The sequence below is a fragment of the Schistocerca cancellata genome, chromosome 3, assembly GCF_023864275.1.
Source record: "Schistocerca cancellata isolate TAMUIC-IGC-003103 chromosome 3, iqSchCanc2.1, whole genome shotgun sequence".
Classification (NCBI taxonomy): Eukaryota; Metazoa; Arthropoda; class Insecta; order Orthoptera; family Acrididae; genus Schistocerca; species Schistocerca cancellata.
In genome coordinates, this window is record NC_064628.1 from 45,896,126 (window position 1) to 45,913,488 (window position 17,363).

A 17,363-nucleotide genomic window follows, 5' to 3' on the forward strand; every position below is an offset into this window, starting at 1 on the left:
CCACAGTGCAATTCCTTACATACTAAAAGTTCAGATTTGTTTGTAACAAAATTTCAAAATGGTTCAAATGGCTCTGAGCACTATGGGACTTAGCATCTATGGTCATCAGTCCCCTAGAACTTAGAACTACTTAAACCTAACTAACCTAAGGACAGCACACAACACCCAGCCATCATGAGGCAGAAAATCCCTGACCCCGCCGGGAATCGAACCCGGGCGTGGGAAGCGAGAACGCTACCGCACGACCACGAGATGCGGGCAACAAAATTTCATCCCATACACATTTTCAGTAGAAAATGAACAGCAGAGAAAGGAAATTTTGCATCTCTGTAATCAGATGTCTTCTCCATTGAGCACTGAGTAGCTGAGCTGCCCAGTTAGTGCTGTTGCAACCCGTCTGCTGGGGTCACATTGTGATTAGGAGGTCAAACATAGAGTGAGGGTGAGTGGTCCATTGCACATCTGGAGGTGTCAGTGGTGCAGTGGTATCTGTAATAGCAATATTTATTTTGCAGAGTGTACAAAGGGATAAGTGTCTTCAAAGCTATAGTCAGTAGCTGGGTGCAAGAGCACATGCCACAAAGCAGTGCCAACACCTTATCGGTGAGTCATGACATCGCCGCCACATCTCAGTGCCGTGGCCGCGTGCAGTGCTACTTGCAGCGGTAATGGGGTGAGGAAGGCATTGCTCGCCCAGATGTTCCACAGTGACCTCCTATGGCTCCCACCTCAGCACTCTCGAAGACAGCCTATCGTGCACTGAGGTGGATCAGGTGGAGACCACCGACTGTGATCCAGAATGTCAATTGTTGTGAAGGCAAGGCCCTGGTCAACTACTGTGGGTTAACTAAGACTGCAGGAGATGCTGAAGAGGCAGCCAGAAGGCTGCGTAGACATGCCTTGCCTGATAAATGCAAAGATGACAATAACAATTCTGGGTTGCCAAGCTCAGTTCTTTCCTATTTACATCTGATTTTGTAGTGGTACTTGGGCAATGAAGTTACATAGTGTTACCTCACAGTGCTTTGTTAAGTAACACAGCAGTGCTTGAGTTTCCGTCTGTCCCGTCGTGTGGTCTGTTAAACTGATGGTATGCCTTGTTGACATACCGATTGTCACATCAGCCCAGCACTAACCTACTCTGTTCTGTGCTCACCCCCAAGCCTCTACAGTAAAATAATTCTGTTGCACTACACTCCTTCCCTGTTTCAAAAAATTCATCCCTAATTTTGCCTCTTGCTTATTCTCTATACTAATCTTCTGCTTATTCTCTATACTAATCTCATAAATCTAATTACATAATTGTACATGGTGCAAAAGTTTGTTGCTCATGGGAGCTGACTTATTGTTTCACAATTCTTATTTATCATTCTGAAAGTTTTGGCTTGCTGAGTCTTTTTTACAGCTATTTTCTGTTATCCTTATTTCCCTTTCACAAAAGCTTTTTTTTTATAGTTCCCTTATTCTACATTTCTCAGTTTATGGTAGTTAACCGCTCAACAAATATCTGATGTGTCGATAAGTCTAGAGAATTGATACTTCTCTGTCTGAGAAAAAAGTAAAGTACACAAATTGCTATCAGTGTTTCATCCATCTTCAGCAACTGTATTTTTCATAATAATCAGCAATTAGTTAAAAGAAATTTTAATTCTTTAACAAGTTTCAGGCAATTAGTGTCCTTCAGGTCAAAACTATCATATTATTTGCGAGTGTCACCAATAAGATGCGTGCAGTGTATTTCTGTGGTCATGTGGTTCATAGTGCCTGTACAAAAATGGTTATTAACTGATTAGCTCCAGTTCTGGCGTGATGTCTGTACTTGTTGTTTAGCTTCTTTATACCATTTTTCTGCAGGCACTATGAACCACATGACCACAGCAATATGCGCACGCATCTTATTGTTGACACACATAAATAATGTGACAGTTATAACCTTCTGAAGATGGGCTCTAAAGTGCCTGAAACCGGTAAATGAAATAAAATTTCTTATTTGCAACTTGCTGATCGTTTCTCTATATAAATTGTTGTCAGTAACACAGAAAGATTAGTGGTTGTAATGCTTATGGTTACCATGTGTTGGCATTGGATCTCCTGGTATTCTTGAATATGTTGCAACATTTGTCCCATGGAAATTTTACCCTGCTGAGATGCCATCAGTGTGTCTAGGTAATGTATGACAACAGGATTCAGTGTGTAAAATGTAAGTTAGATTTTGCATTGGCAGTACTTCAAACAATTTCTCTGGCCAGTATAATGCAGAGGGAGTGTAGCTAGTAGCTAGTGTAGCTAGTAGGTAGAAGGCTGTCCCGAGTATCTCACAAGCATCATCTACCATGTGACAAACTTCACCATTGCCTGAGGTTTTCCTTCGCTACAGCAGTTCATAATTACAGTTTCTGGTTCAGAGACTGAGTATAACCAATGTGCTTCTACCTTTTGAAAATGAGACATTAAGTGTCAATATTTCATTCCGACATTCTGTTGCCTTAGTTATCCCCAGGAACAGCTGCATCTCACATATCTGCACATCAGACTGCACTTCTCAGGTTGGGAAAATGCTGATATTCTCCTTCAATCACTCTTGTAGGTCACTCAGTCACATACGAGTGTGAGCTTCTCCATGCTCAGAAATAATTAACACCTGTTGCATTCTTACTTGAACCCATTTTCCCATCACTGTCCATCTTACTGGATAAGCATGAACCATGTAACTTTGATATCGTGCATTCATCCCCATCGCTGGTAGTTGGGCTGACACATAACTTTTGCTCTATCCATATTTACTTGTACATTTGCTGCATGATAAAATACTGCTAAGTTTTTCTCTGATGCCTCTGTTATGTGTCACAGCTCTGTAGAAAATTCTTTTTCTGCTTGTTGCAGTTGTTGTGGTGTCAGTAATATCGAACTCATTTGTCTGTTTAGCACATGATAGGCTGCTCCTGTAATGACCCCACCTCAATTCTTGCATCCAATCTGCTAATTCTCGGAAGAGTCTGGCCACAGCTAGTTTTCTGTACATTAAGCTCAGTCGTTTTTGTATTTCTCCCTAAATCACTGTTCACTGTTTTCAATGTATCCCAAGTGTATTGGGCTAACACTGTGGTTACCTCATTCTCCATCTTCATGGTGTTAAGAAGGCCTTTGTTGCTCTACATTTGACAGTTGTGTCATACGCCATCCTACTATACCTTTGGCAGTATCTGGCACATTTGCACATGCCTAAGTGTGTTATTCAGCTCCTGGATATCTTCATTATCATCTGCTGTTTTTAAGATTTTTCATCTTTTGTCCAATCACCCTCTTTTTCTGCAAGCTAATGTCCATGGTACAGTGTCAGTGATTTGCATCAGTTGAGCTCTCAGTTTGCCGCATGACAGCCTCAGTTCGTGATATTGACCCTGCTCCACGGTGAGGATTTTGTTACCCTGCAGTTCCTTCTGTAACTGCATGAATACTTTCTGCAGTCTGCGAACTTCGTTTCTTTTCTGCCATATCCCAATGGTGACCCTCGATGTCCAATGGCGACTCGTTAGCAACACATCATGTTGTTGGGTATATAACACACCTGCCTCCAACGAGTGAATGTGAACTGTATGCACTGCTCCTCCCTTGATTCCATGCTGCATCAGGATTACCACAACTCATCCAGTTGTTCCTGGTGATTCGTAGCCCTCCTTTGAAAAAACGTATATACACTAAAACAACTAAGAAACAACACATAACTACTATAGAACTATAACAGCCCACAGAACAATTTCACAATGAATTTGACAAGTATAGAATAACTTGTAGACATAACATAACTAAATCTGAATACTACTGTGTTTCAATGATCTCAGTGGCCTGATAAGAGCCCAACCTAATACTTAGTCAAAAATTTTTTCATCTTTCCCTTACGCATGTTTTGATTGGTGACCAATAGCCATTGACCTACTCAATACTGCAGTAAGTTTCCAGAATGGTATGTGGACCATCCCCGTAGCTCCAACACTTTACCATTGGCTCACTTAAATTTTTGCAATACCTCCCTTATTCTTTTAGCCAATTTCTTAGTTGATTCACAGTTTGGCTGTAATTTAGGAATCATGACATCAAATGAGGATGGCATTTATCTACCCTACACCACCTCAAAAGGTGAGGGACTTGTACCGGTGTGCACTTTAGAGTTATGCGCACAAACTGCATGTTGCAAATATTTATCCCGGTCTACATGACTGCTGTTAACATAATAACTCAACATTTTAAAGACTGTCCTATGCTCTCACTTTGTTCTGCCTTAGTATATGGATGGAATGGGCTTGTTTGAATTTACGGATACAAAGTATGTGACATAACTGTTTCATCGAACTTGACACAAAATTTGTGTCCTGATCCGTAACTAAGGTGTCACGTATTCCCAGTTTAAGTATACAGTTGTTTCCTAAAACTGGGGCTGTATTAACCTGCAGGATTAGGAACTGGAACCATTGCTAAGAATCTTGAAAAATGACCTATGATTGTGGGTACGTATTTACTCCCAGCAAGAAGCCAACTGAAAGGTTTCAAAGTATAAGGCCAATCATTTGAAAAGGTTTAACCACCTCTGGTAGTCTTTGTAAAGAGAGTATCTTATGAGTAAGAACATCTATTTGGGCACAAATCACACAGTTCTTTACATGTTGCTTGAAATCACATTTCCTTGTTTGCCACCAGAATTTCTCCACTATATGTCTGTTGCACAGACACACAGTCATGGGCTTGCCACAGCACTTTGTCCTTAAATGCTGCCAGAACCACTATCCACGTTCCTCATTTCATCATTCTGCAGAGTAAGCCCTCATGCGTCTTGAACTGCAATTGTGATCTGAATGCCTGAAGTCTTTGTAGGCTACTTGTGCTATCTGCCACCCTGTTAACTTTTGCCTTTTGCCTTGTGCCTTTAGCACAGCAACTTTCCTATGTAGCATTTCTGCATTTGTGTGCTTTTGACCTCGCTTGTTGACCACCTTGTAATCAAACTTGGTGAGATTAAGTACCCATTATTCTATTCGAAAGGTCTTCCAGTCCCAACAACCATTGAACTGTGGTCTGTGATGACATCAAACTTCTTTCCATACAAATAGCAACAGAACTACACTACTCTAAATATAGCTACCAACATCTCCTTTTCCATAGTGGAATAGCTATACTCTGCTTTGTTCAGTTGCCCTGATGCACACGCCACTGAATGACCAACCACTCCCATTGTGGTGTCACAGGAGGGGATAAATTCCTTCTCAAAATCAGGAAAGAGTAGTGCCAGATCAGAAATTAAAGCTGCTTTCAATGCCTCAAATGCTGCTGATCACTGCAATTTCATGCCCTTCCTTAACAAGCAATTCAAGAGTTCTGCAATCTGCTCGAAATTCTTAACGAATTTGCAGTAAGAATTGCATGGCAGTATTTGCTTTGTTATTTGTGGTGCTGCAAAGTTCCAGACTGCCTCTGTTAGATGAAGATTGGTTTGAACACCTTTCCCAATAATTACATGCCCAAGGTAATTTACCTGCATGTGTGAAAAATGGCACTTGTTTATGCTAAGTGTCAGCTGAGCAGATCACAGCCTGCTGAAAATGTCTTCCAAATGTTTCACGTGCTCTGGTGCTTCCTTAAAGAATATGCAGTAATTTTGTCTGAATATACCATGCAAGTTTTCAGCTTTAACCTGTGTAGAACTGCACCTAATAACATTTGGAATGTGGCTGGCATGTTTTTTAGCCCAAACTGCATCTTTTAATACTGGTAACAAACACATGGAATCATGAAAGTGGTCTTCGGTTGATTCACTGGGACTGTCTCCGACTGGTGATACCTGCTTCTCAGATGCATTGTTGTAAATTACTGTCACTGTTCTACATTGTTTAAATCAAATCATTAACTTTTTTTAAACAAAACTATACTTTTTTTCTACCCCAAAGCAGCAAATTTTCACAAGATAAATTTTGTGGTGTAATGCTTTTGTATATCTGACAATAAATTTGACAGAATAATTTAATTGGATAGATAAAAAACAGATCACACACATAAAAGAAGGTTGCAATTAGACATAAATTAGGAAGTTTTATATCATTTTTGCAGCCATTTGAATGGTGTACTCCATAGAAGTTTACTCCAATTTTCATGGAAACTTGCTTCACTGTGTTAGAGACACACACTCATGCTTGAGCATTAGACTTTAAAAAGGTTCTACTGTACTTCAGTCAATGCCAACAGAGGTTTCCATCGAAAGTGGTGTATTATTTACCTTTGGTGTGCTAGTTTCCATGTAAAGTGGAGTAAAGTTGTAGTGGTGCACCATTCAAATAGCTGCAACCATGTAAAACTCTCCATATTCAATGTTTCTTTTGCTCAGTAACTTCTTGACACATTTACAGAAGAGTTATATCACCGAATTTGTCTTGTATAGATCTCATGACCGATGCAGAAAAATACCAACGGTAAAGAAATGGTACCCATATCTCGGTAGTCAGTGGAGTTGTGAAAATGTGTTAAAAACGAAACTCTGGCCGAACAGGCCATGAAAGCCCAATGGTACTGACCGTCTGCCGTGTAATCCTCAGCCCACAGGCACGACTGGATGCGGATATGGAGTGAAAATGTGTTGGTCTATGTTTTATAAGGCCATGGTTACCATTTGACAATTTCCTTTTAATTGAGTCACTTTAAAATTTGTGGTGTTAAGTCTGGTATGTACTGAGTGGCATTCAATCATTAGTAGAATGTGTACTATAAGCCAATACCTGAATAATTGTGCAAAAATAGTTTGACATTAATGCTTTTACAATGGATAGCCTTGTACGAATATGCCATTGACAAGTAACTGTTATGATTTCAGAGCATCAGGATGAATCTGGACATTGAAAGAGCTCAGCCAACAGCAGACAACTTAGAAGTACTCAGAAAACAATGGAGAACCTCTGTCACAGAAAAATTACCATCATAGCCAATTATCCAGAAGTGCTACAAGAGACAACGTAATTAAAATTAGTTTGTTAACTGTGAATCTAAGATATTAAACAGTGAGTTACATTCAAACAGATTTTTTATTCACAGCACAACCTCTGAACTTACCTATCACACATTAATTTTCTTTTTTTCAAACTGATTAATGTGTGCTGCATTTTACACTTCCATTACATTCTTAACTGTCCTAGTTTTCCTTGTAACTTAAAAATAAGCAGATTGAAAGCTAAGTTTTATATAATAACAAAGAGATAGAATGACTGGCCAGTACTTCCTGAAACCTTCAGAAAGGAGAATCCAAAGTACAAAAGACGGTTTTAACTTACAGAATTTTTAGTGTGTTCCTCTGGGAGCAAAGAGGGATAGGAGCAGATCACTCATATCCTTGAGAAAGGTTACCAAAAGACAAGAAAATTCAAGCAAAGATTTTCCTTGATACAATTAAAAGCGATTTGAATTTTTCATTTTGTGCAATCGTCATGGTTCAGTCACTACCTTCATATATTTTATTATTCTGAAATGAAGCAAGCATCTAAATAATCATGAATAATACACTTTCCAAATGGGTTTAGCTACACAATAGTTGCACATGACTCATGGATTCACTTTCAGTGAAATTTTGTTCCACAGTGACGCAATGCAGCAGCAGCAGCATGAGGATATGGTTAATTCAAGCCACAAATGAACTGGCAAGAACATGGCGTGCTCTCTGTGAGATGATTCAAGAACTTAGTTGGCAGTCAGCCACATTCCCAAAAAAGATTCGTATAGAGGTCTGGAAGAGTCCATGGTGGTAAATGATGGGCTGCTGTCCATCTCTGGTGCATTTACTACATGCTCTATATTGTGATATTCCTGTGATTGTATTTATTATCAACTAACCTCCAGATGAATGTGCAACCACAGGTGTGGAAAATAGTGGGGGGAGTGGAGGCTGAATGAACTGTGGTGGGAGGTGATGGATCCTGCACCTGAGCCAACCACATGAGAACAACTCATGGTGTGCAAGATTGGGAATAGGATTGAAACAGGCATGGACGAGGATATTCTGTGGCTTAGGTGGGTGGTGAGACACTACTTTGGGGGATGTGGGTAAGATCTTGGGTACTTTATCCCTCATATCAGGATACAAAAAGTTGTAGGCGAAGTCCTGGTGGAGGATGTGGTTAAGCTTATCAAGGTCAGGGTGATTACTGGGTAATCAGAGAAGTACCGATCAGTGGCTGATTAACAGGTTTACTGGTGTCAGGGGAGCAGATAGCCCAGAAGACTTGTTTGTGGATGAGCTGGATGGCATATTGTCTGTCAATAAAGGTTCTCGTACAGTTATTGTTCTAATTCAACAACTCCTACTTTCCACTGCAGATGTGATGTCCACAAATGGGGATGCTGTAAGGAAACGACTTTTTGACATGGAATGGGTGACAGTTGTCAAAGTGGAGGTACTGTTGGTTGTTGGTGTGCTCGATAGGGACAGACATATTTATGGAGCTGTCTGAGAGGTAGAAGGCAATATCTAGAAACATGGCTTGATGGAGAAAGACCAGGTGAAGTAATCTGGGAAAAGGTGTTGAGGTTATGCCGTGAGTCCAGATCACGAAAATGTTATCAGTGAATCTGAAGTAGATAAGATGTTTTAGGTGTTGACTGGATATGAAGGACTGCTCCAGATGGCCCATAAATAAGTTGGCGTAGTGTGGGGTGGATTTATTTGTAGATTTGGCTTTTGAAAGTGAAATAATTGTGGGTCAGATTGTGGTTGCCTAGAACTATTACAAAAGAGGTGATGGGTATGGATCTTTTATTTAATTTGCAAGTCAAGTTCCGTATGACAAAATTGAGAAGCAAATCTCCAAGGTCATGGAATGTGTCAGTGCATGAAATTATAACATAAAAGTAATAACAGATAAAAATAAAATGGTTATGAACCCGAAAAAAGTCAAGCCACAAGTTTAAGTAAACGCAGTAACAATGCAACAAGAATCAGCTTAATTTTTCAAGGAACAGCTCGACAGAGTAGAAGGAATGGCCCAAGAGGAAACTCTTCAGTTTTGATTTGAAAGCGCATGGATTACTGCTAGAATTTTTGAATTCTTGTGGTGGCTTATTGAAAATGGATGCAGCAGTATACTGCACACTTTTCTGTACAAGAGTTAAGGAAGTCCTATCCAAACGCAGGTTTGATTTCTGCCGAGTATTAACTGAGTGAAAGCTACTTATTCCTGGGATAAGCTGATATTGTTAGCAAGAAATGACAGTAAGGAAAATATATATTGAGAAGCCAATGTCAAAATACCCAGACTCATGGACTTATACAACTTATTGCCCGAATTGCCCATTTCTGAGCCAAAAATATCCATTTAGAATGGAAAAAGTTACCCCAAAATACAATACCATACGACATAAGCAAATGAAAATAAGCAAAGTAGACTAATTTTCGTGTCGAACGATCACTTACTTCAGAGACTGTTTGAATAGTAAAAATGCAGTATTAAGTCTTTGAACAAGATCCTGAATGTGGGCTTTCCATGACAGTTTACTATCTATCTGAACACCTAGAAATTTGAACTGTTCAGTTTCATGAATCATATGCCCATTCTGTGAAATTTAAACATCAGGTTTTGTTGAATTGTGTGTTAGAAACTGTAAAAACTGAGTCTAACTGTGATTTAGCATTAGTTTATTTTCTACAAGCAATTAACTTACATCATGAACTGCACTGTTTACCCAGCCAATGTTGCACATCCTTTACTACCAAGCTAGTGTCATCAGCAAACAGAAATATTGCAGAGTTACCTGTAATACTAGAGAGCATATAATTTTTATAAATAAGGATCTGGAATGGCCCCAACACTGATCCCTGTGCAACCCCCCATTTGACCGTACCCCACTCAGACCTCACATCAGTCATTCTCAACACTGTGAATAATGACCAGTTGCTGTCTGTTGCTAAAGTAAGAGGTGAACCAACTGTGAGCTATTCCTCGTATTCTACAATGGTCCAACTTCTGGAGCATTATTTTGTGATTAACACAATCAAACGCCTTAGTTAAATCAAAAAATATGCCTAGCATTTGAAACCTTTGTTTAACCCATCCAGTACCTCACAGAGAAAAGAGAAAATAGCATTTTCAGCTGTTAAATGACTTCTAAAGCCAAATTGTACATTTGGTAGCAAATTGTATGATATAAAATGATCAATTTTATACAGCCTTTTCAATAACTTTAGCAAACACTGATGGCATAGAAATAGGTCAAAAAATTGTCTACATTATCCCTTTTTAGATCTACATCTACATACATACTCCACAATCCACCATACAGTGCGTGGCGGAGGGTACCTCGTACCGCAACTAGCATCTTCACATCTTCTCTCCCTGTTCCACTCCCAAACAGAACAAGGGAAAAATGACTGCCTATATGCCTCTGTACAAGCCCTAATCTCTCTTTCTTACCTTTGTGGTCTTTCCGCGAAATGTAAGTTGGCGGCAGTAGAAATGTACTGCAGACAGCCTCAAATGCTGGTTCTCTAAATTTCCTCAGTAGCGATTCATGAAAAGAATGCCTCCTTTCCTCTAGAGACTCCCATCCGAGTTCCTGAAGCATTTCCGTAACACTTATGTGATGATCAAACCTACCAGTAACAAATCTAACAGCCCGCCTCTGAATTGCTTCTATGTCCTCCCTCAATCAATTTCACTGTGAGGACAATTTCAATGACAATACTCTAAAGCAAAACTATTTCTACATGCTATAGTGCCATAATCAAAAGAATAAAATGTATATTTATTGTTCAACATTCACTATTCTTGGTAAAAGAAAGATGGGGGGGGGGAGGAGAGAGAGAGAGAGAGAGAGAGAGAGAGAGAGAGAGAGAGAGAGAGAGAGAGAGAGGGGGGGGGGGTACTAATTTTATATGATGAATGAGGCTTTTGGTGTCTAGTGTGTGTAAGATGGAAAATAACAAATTAATTACAACAGCTGCTGCTGAGGAAAGGCACTCACGCAACCCACTTACACTTACTTTATGGTGTAGGTACCTGAACATATCCATACTTGTTGTTTAGCCCCAGATTCTTGGTTTCCCACCTCAGTTAGATGTGCTGAATACAATTCACTTACAATGTGACACCGAGTTACTTTGTTTTGATCAGAAAATAGTTCCATGCAGTTTTCTGCAAGTGTTTATCCAATACAGCAAACTAATTATTTTACACACAATTATGGCAATGAGAGTGAATTCTTACATCATAGATTCAATATCTCGCTGGAGTTGTCATCGGAATCTCCTTCGTTTGAAGCTACTGTTAAAGACACAGATTCATAATCTGATTCATTATGTGAACAGTCAACAGGGTAAAATATGTGTGAGTTATGAGTAGCATAATATTTCTTTGTGACAGATCCAAAGGTGCAATCTGTGAAATTGGACACTTTTTTGTATCTGCCTTTTTAAAAAAATATATGTCTAATTTTTGGGTACAAAATTCAACATCTTTCTAGAAAACTAGTACAACATTGTGATACATCCTTCTTTTTAAAAATTGCATATATCAGAAATAATACGAGGCAGTGGCTGGATCATTAAGGGAATTAGAACTTCTTGCTTGAACAAGAGAACTGCACCAAATCTGCAAGGAAAATATCGCAGCAGATTGTACACTTGCTACAAACAGGGATGAAGAGAAAAGAAAGCACAATAATAGTCTGTAAAAAGTTGTTTGAGTAAAGTAAAAGTTATGTGGGACATCATAAGAAAGGAAATGGGCAAAAACAAAAAACCAATGATAATATTATGTTCTTACATGACAATAAGAAGATTGTAAAATGCAAACTTTCACAGCCAGAAATGTCACAATTAATAAAATATTCCCATCTATTATGCCTTAGCCAAATGGATTTCACATTAAAACCCAATGTTTCTCTCATCTGCAGAGGGCATTTTCAATGGGTATGGTAGCTTCTTTAAGTGCCCACTTCACACCCTGGCTTACTACTTACTGCAGCTAAATTCCGTTTACACAGGAGATGTGTAAATGGAATTTTGATGCAGTCAGTAGTGAGACTGGGTGTGAATCGGACACTCAAAGAAGCTACGATCTCCCTTCAAAATGTCCTCTGCAGATAGAGACATAACATTGGGTTTTAATGTGGGATCCATTTGACCACAGTATCATAGCCCGGAATATTTTATTAATTGTGAATAAAAAGATTACAGAGCCTTGTGAAACAGCAAATATACTTAACAGATACTTCACCAGAATAGCTAAAAATTTAACGTAAAACTATTTCAGTGGACAATGAGGTACACAGCTGTAAATTATGATTGTTTGTGGATCTTGTTAGGAGGGATGCAACAGTCACAGATACTTCTGATCTAAAACTGACAGCATAACCAACAGGATCTTACAGCTCTCCCTCCACAATATAATCGATCCCCTCCCTCACATATGTAACTGCTCATTACAGCCAGCCACTGTTCCTGATGAGTTAAAAACATTCATATTTATTCTTATATTCAAAGCTGGGGACAAAGTGATCAACTTTTGCCCCATTATGATAATCTCCCACTTTTCAAAATTATTGGCAAAAAATACTATACATTATGTTAGCAAAGGTTATAAACAAAAAAGAAGTGTTCGCCAACTCTTAAAATGTTTCTGAAGCAAGAAATCAACTGTGACAGCAATCTATGGTATCACGATCACTGTTTTAAAAACCATTGATGAATAACAGCAAATTGCAGGTATAGTTTTAGATTTAACCAAAGCTTTCGACATGGTAAACTGCAGAACTCTTCTAAATATGGTTAAAATTGTGGCATTAATGGATTCTCAAATGAATTGATTCATTCAATTCTTAAGGACCGAAAACAAAAAGTGTGCATCAGACACACAGGTGAAAAAAGTATGAACAGTCTAAGAATACCTGTCAGATGAACACCCAGTCACCTACAGTGTATCTCAAGAGTCCACAACAGGACCTCTTCTTTTCGTGATTATTAGCAATTATATGCATGTACACGTCGATTCACACCAAAATTTTCTCTTTGGTATTGACATCATTGGTATAAGCACGCAGAACAAAGATATCCAACCATATAAATGAAAATCCCTGGCAGATTAAAACTGTGCACCAGAACGAGGCTCAAACTCGGGACCTTTCCCTTTCGTGGCAAGGTCTCAAGTTCAAGTCTTGATCCGGCACACAGTCTTAATCTGCCAGGAAGTTTCATATCAGCACACATTCTGCAACGGAGTGAAAATTTCATTCTGAAAACTAAGAAAATGGTCAAAAATAAATCAGCATATAATAAAAACAGAAAGACAGTAGCATTAAATTTCCATAATTGTCAAAACAACATCTTCTATTATGTACATTACCATCAATCAACAATCCATAGTGAACAAAGAGGCAACAAAACTTCTTGAGACTTGGATACAAAGTGGCCTAAAACAGGAAACAACTTATTGAACACATTAATGCCAGGCTGAGTACAGGCAGTTTGCTTTCAAGGGCTCTAAAAGAATATACAAACACACAGTCACTGAGTGTACCTTCTACACATATTTAATGCACGTTTGAAATGTGTACTCATATTCTCATGAACCATGGACCACCCCCCCGAACCATGGACCATGCCGTTTGTGGGGAGGCTTGTGTGCCTCAGCGATACACATGGCCGTACCGTAGGTGCAACCACAACGGAGGGGTATCTGTTGAGAGGCCAGACAAACGTGTGGTTCCTGAAGAGGAGCAGCAGCCTTTTCAGTAGCTGCAGGGGCAACAGTCTGGATGATTGACTGATTTGGCCTTGCAACATTAACCAAAACGGCCTTGCTGTGCTGGTACTGCGAACGGCTGAAAGCAAGGCGAAACTACAGCCGTAATTTTTCCCGAGGGCATGCAGCTTTACTGTATGATTAAATGATGATGGCGTCCTCTTGGGTAAAATATTCTGGAGGTAAAATAGTCCCCCATTCGGAACTCCGGGCGGGGACTACTCAAGAGGACGTCGTTTCGTTATCAGGAGAAAGAAAAGTGGCGTTCTACGGATCGGAGCGTGGAATGTCAGATCCCTTAATCGGGCAGATAGGTTAGAAAATTTAAAAAGGGAAATGGATAGGAGATTTAGTGGGAATTAGTGATGTTCGGTGGCTGGAGGAACAAGACTTCTGGTCAGGTGACTACAGGGTTATAAATACAAAATCAAATAGGGGTAATGCAGGAGTAGGTTTAATAATGAATAAAAAAATAGGAGTGCGGGTAAGCTACTACCAACAGCATAGTGAACACATTATTGTGGCCAAGATAGACACGAAGCCCATAACTACTACAGTAGTACAAGTTTATATGCCAACTAGCTCTGCAGGTGATGAAGAAATTGATGAAATGTATGATGAGATAAAAGAAATTATTCAGGTAGTGAAGGGAGACGAAAATTTAATAGTAATGGGTGGCTGGAATTCAAGAGGAGGAAAAGGGAGAGAAGGAAACATAGTGGGTGAATATGGATTGGGGGAGAGAAATGAAAGAGTAAGCCGTCTGGTAGAATTTTGCACAGAGCATAACTGAATCATAGCTAACACTTGGTTCAAGAATCATAAAAGAAGGTTGTATACATGGAAGAATCCGGGAGATACTAGAAGGTACCAGATAGATTATATAATGGTAAGACAGAGATTTAGAAACCAGGTTTTAAATTGTAAGCCATTTCCAGGGGCAGATGTGGACTCTGACCGCAATCTATTGGTTATGAACTCTAGATTAAAACTGAAGAAACTGCAAAAAGGTGGGAATTTAAGGAGATGGAACCTGGATAAACTGACTAAGCCAGAGGTTGTACAGAGTTTCAGGGAGAGTATAAGGGAACAATTGACAGGAATGGGGGAAAGGAATACAGTAGAAGAAGAATGGGTAGCTCTGAGGGATGAAGTAGTGAAGGCAGCAGAGGATAAAGTAGGTAAAAAGACGAGGGCTAGTAGAAATCCTTGGGTAACAGAAGATATGTTGAATTTAATTGATGAAAGGAGAAAATATAAAAACGCAGTAAATGAAGCATGTAAAAGGGAATACAAACGTCACAAAAATGAGATCCACAGGAAGTGCAAAATGGCTAAGCAGGGATGGCTAGAGGACAAATGTAAGGATGTAGAGGCTTATCTCACTAGGGGTAAGATAGATACTGCCTACAGGAAAATTAAAGAGACCTTTGGGGAAAGGAGAACCACTTGCATGAATATCAAGAGCTTTGATGGAAATCCAGTTCTAAGCAAAGAAGGGAAAGCAGAAAGGTGGAAGGAGTATATAGAGGGTCTATACAAGGGCGATGTACTTGAGGACAATATTATGGAAATGGAGGTGGATGTAGATGAAGATGAAATGGGAGATACGATACTGCGTGAAGAGTTTGACAGAGCACTGAAAGACCTGAGTCGAAACAAGGCCCCGGGAGTAGACAACATTCCATTGGAACTATTGACGGCCTTGGGAGAGCCAGTCCTGACAGAACTCTATCATCTGGTGAGCAAGATGTATGAGACAGGCGAAATACCCTCAGACTTCAAGAAGAATATAATAATTCCAATCTCAAAGAAAACAGGTGTTGACAGATGTGAAAATTACCGAACTATCAGTTTAATAAGTCACAGCTGCAAAATACCAACGCAAATTCTTTACAGACGAATGGAAAAACTGGTAGAAGCCGCCCTCGGCGAAGATCAGTTTGGATTCCGTAGAAATGTTGGAACACATGAGGCAATACTGACCCTACGACTTATCTTAGAAAATAGATTAAGGAAAGGCAAACCTACATTTCTAGCATTTGTAGACTTAGAGAAAGCTTTCGACAATGTTGACTGGAATACTCTCTTTCAAATTCTAAAGGTGGCAGGGGTAAAATACAGGGAGCAAAAGGCTATTTACAATTTGTACAGAGACCAGATGGCAGTTATAAGAGTCGAGGGGTATGAAAGGGAAGCAGTGGTTGGGAAGGGAGTGAGACATGGTTTAGCCTGTCCCCGATGTTATTCAATCTGTATATTGAGCAAGCAGTAAAGGAAACAAAAGAAAAATTTGGAATAGGTATTAAAGTCCATGGAGAAGAAATAAAAACTTTGAGGTTCGCCGATGACATTGTAATTCTGTCAGAGACAGCAAAGGACTTGGAAGAGCAGTTGAACAGAATGGACAGTGTCTTGAAAGGAGGATATAAGATGAACATCAACAAAATCAAAACGAGGATAATGGAATGTGGTCGAATTAAGTCGGGTGATGCTGAGGGAATTAGATTAGGAAATGAGACACTTAAAGTAGTAAAGGAGTTTTGCTATTTGGGGAGCAAAATAACTGATGATGGTCGAAGTAGAGAGGATATAAAATGTAGACTGGCAATGGCAAGGAAAGTGTTTCTGAAGAAGAGAAATTTGTTAACATCGAGTATATATATAAGTGTCAGGAAGTCGTTTCTGAAAGTATTTGTATGGAGTGTAGCCATGTATGGAAGTGAAACATGGACGATAAATAGTTTGGACAAGAAGAGAATAGAAGCTTTCGAAATGTGGTGCTACAGAAGAATGCTGAAGATTAGGTGGGTAGATCACATAACTAATGAGGAAGTATTGAATAGGATTGGGGAGAAGAGAAGTTTGTGGCACAACTTGACTAGAAGAAGGGATCGGTTGGTAGGACATGTTTTGAGGCATCAAGGGATCACAAATTTAGCATTGGAGGGCAGTGTGGAGGGTAAAAATCGTAGAGGGAGACCAAGAGATGAATACACTAAGCAGATTCAGTAGGATGTATGTTGCAGTAGATACTGGGAGATGAAGAAGCTTGCACAGGATAGAGTAGCATGGAGAGCTGCATCAAACCAGTCTCAGGATTGAAGACAACAACAGCAACAACATTCTGGAGAAATTCTGACAGCTTTGGAGACTTACAGAACCCAAAGCGGAGCCATTAGGATTATTAGAGGGACCAGAGCTAGAGAGTCAGGTAAACTTAAAATAACACTGAAAGTGCTGTCGCTGCCACATATTTATTCTTGACACTTATGTATATTAAAGAAATGTATTTGAAAACAATAGCAGAATGTAAAAAATTATGACTTGCATAACCACACCACTAGACAAAGAGGTAATCTGCATGTACTACCAGGCAATACATGCTTGTATCAGAAAAGTACATGATATATGGTAATAAAACTACTCAACAAGTTGCTGAGATATATAAAATGTACTGCTAAATATTAACATTTCTGAACGATATGATATAGAATATCTAGATTACAACGGTTGCTATTCAGTGAGTGAACTTCAGTATATGAGGCCTGTTCAGAAAATTCTGGAACATTCGTAATTTCGTGCCAATGTTGCTTT

General features: G+C 39.4%; 1 protein-coding gene across 3 annotated transcripts in view; it reads left to right on the forward strand.

Annotated features, from left to right (window-relative positions):
* Positions 1–7,816, forward strand: part of LOC126176922 (uncharacterized) — a 54,452-nt gene extending 46,636 nt beyond the window's left edge. For 2 of the 3 annotated variants that reach the window (XM_049924108.1, XM_049924105.1), the window contains one exon: positions 6,857–7,056. In XM_049924108.1, the coding sequence (XP_049780065.1) occupies positions 6,857–6,964 (108 nt within the window). In that variant the 3' untranslated portion in view covers positions 6,965–7,056. Of the gene's footprint in view, positions 1–6,856; positions 7,057–7,614 lie in introns of those variants that run through there. The other variant, XM_049924107.1, reaches the window with a different exon arrangement.
* Positions 7,817–17,363: the final 9,547 nt, after the last annotated feature.